The following is a 1,484-nucleotide window of genomic DNA, read 5'->3' as shown; positions in this document are numbered from 1 at the left end:
TGGAGTTCTCACTTTAGCTCTCTTCGGATCATGATTAAAGTCTCCTGTGGGTAACTGGACCACCGACATTACCTTAGATGGCCAGGATCTTGTTCTCCCTAGTGCGGTGAAGATGACATTGATAGTTCCCAATGAGGGCCTTGAAGCATCATCCCTTCAGGGCTCCACATTCATCTGACTTCCTCGGCCACTAGAGTGATGCAAGAGTTGTTTAAATTTACCCTCGTGGGCAAGTTGGTCCAAATGATCCCACAAACTCCTGCAATCCTCTATAGTATGCCTATTGTCCTGATGGTAGTGGCAATAAAGATTATAGTTACGCCTTTCAGGGTTTCCCACCATCTTATTCGGCCACTTGAAGAACGATTCATTCTTAATCTTTTCCAAAACTTGATATACTAGCTCTTTGAATACAGCGTTGACTGCTTGAAGATTTGCTAATCCAGATTGCCCAGCAAAATCCCTACGCGACTTGTTATTATTGTATCTATCTAACCTAAAATCCCTTCTTTCTTGTGAAATAACTTTGTCCTTCCCCTTTCCTTGCTGCTGATCTTCCTCAACTCTTTTATACTTATCAATCCTATCCATCAATTGGCATACACTAGTGACAGGTTTTCCAGTCAGAGACTTTCTTAAACCGTGCTTGGCAGGGAAACCAAGCTTAAATGTATTAAGGGCCACTTCATCAAAATCCCCTTTCATTTCATTAAACATCTCCCAGTACCTATTTGAGTAAGTCTTCAAAGTCTCACCCTCTTGCATGCTCAAAGATAGCAATGAAGCTAAGGGCCGTGCGACTCTCCAGCAGGTGACAAAATGGGAACCAAATGCTTGAGTGAGTTCTTTAAAGGAATTAATAGAATCTGCTTTCAAGCTGTCAAACTATCTTATCGCAACTGGTCCTAAACTGGAGAGGAAAACTTTGCACATCAAAGTTTCATCCTTAGAATGGACTGCCATCCTCTAGTTGAAGTGGCTCACATACTTCACAAGGTCTGTTTTACCATTGTAGATAGTGAACGTCGACTAATGAAAACGGTGAGGAAGTCTTGCCTCTTCAATCCTACGCGTGAAAGGCAATTTGGAGATTTGGTTCAAGGCCTTGCTCATAGCATCATTCCGTACGCTTCCACGTGATGGACTTCAAGGTTGCCATTTATGATAGTGCTCTTCTTCATAGGAAAAAGACTCCATTTATAAGTGATGTCCTGTTCATCGTCGGAATTATTATCAGAGTAAGAAGAAGTCCGCCTCCTCTTTGCATGGCGCAACTCCCTTTTCAACTGGTCAATCTCTAGTTGCATGTTTTTGTTCTTCTCTGCATGAGACACGTGACTTCCACCTTGTGACTGGCTTTGGTCAGTATGCATAGCATGTACACTACCTTCACGATCATGTCTTTGCTCCAAGTTGAGAAAAGGATCAATGTGTTGGGATGCCCTAGATTCTGCTAGTTGTTGCTCTAGTTCGGCCATCGTCAA

General features: G+C 42.7%; 1 protein-coding gene across 1 annotated transcript; it reads right to left on the bottom strand.

The window, feature by feature from the left end:
* Positions 1 to 156: 156 nt before the first annotated feature.
* LOC111989370 (uncharacterized) lies at positions 157 to 765 on the bottom strand. The gene has a single exon (XM_065766557.1). The coding sequence runs from the start codon at positions 763 to 765 to the stop codon at positions 157 to 159; it is 609 nt and encodes a 202-aa protein (XP_065622629.1).
* Between the last annotated feature and the right edge of the window lie 719 nt (positions 766 to 1,484).

The sequence above is a fragment of the Quercus suber genome, unplaced genomic scaffold (genome assembly GCF_002906115.3).
Source record: "Quercus suber isolate HL8 unplaced genomic scaffold, Cork oak 2.0 scaffold_718, whole genome shotgun sequence".
Classification (NCBI taxonomy): Eukaryota; Viridiplantae; Streptophyta; class Magnoliopsida; order Fagales; family Fagaceae; genus Quercus; species Quercus suber.
The sequence above is the reverse complement of the archived record's forward strand: the minus strand, read 5'-3'. Positions and strand labels throughout refer to the sequence as shown.

Bases quoted from the DNA above. Each gene is read 5' to 3' on its own strand.
- LOC111989370 (XM_065766557.1), bottom strand. From the start codon at position 765: ATGCAAGAGGGTGAGACTTTGAAGACTTACTCAAATAGGTACTGGGAG.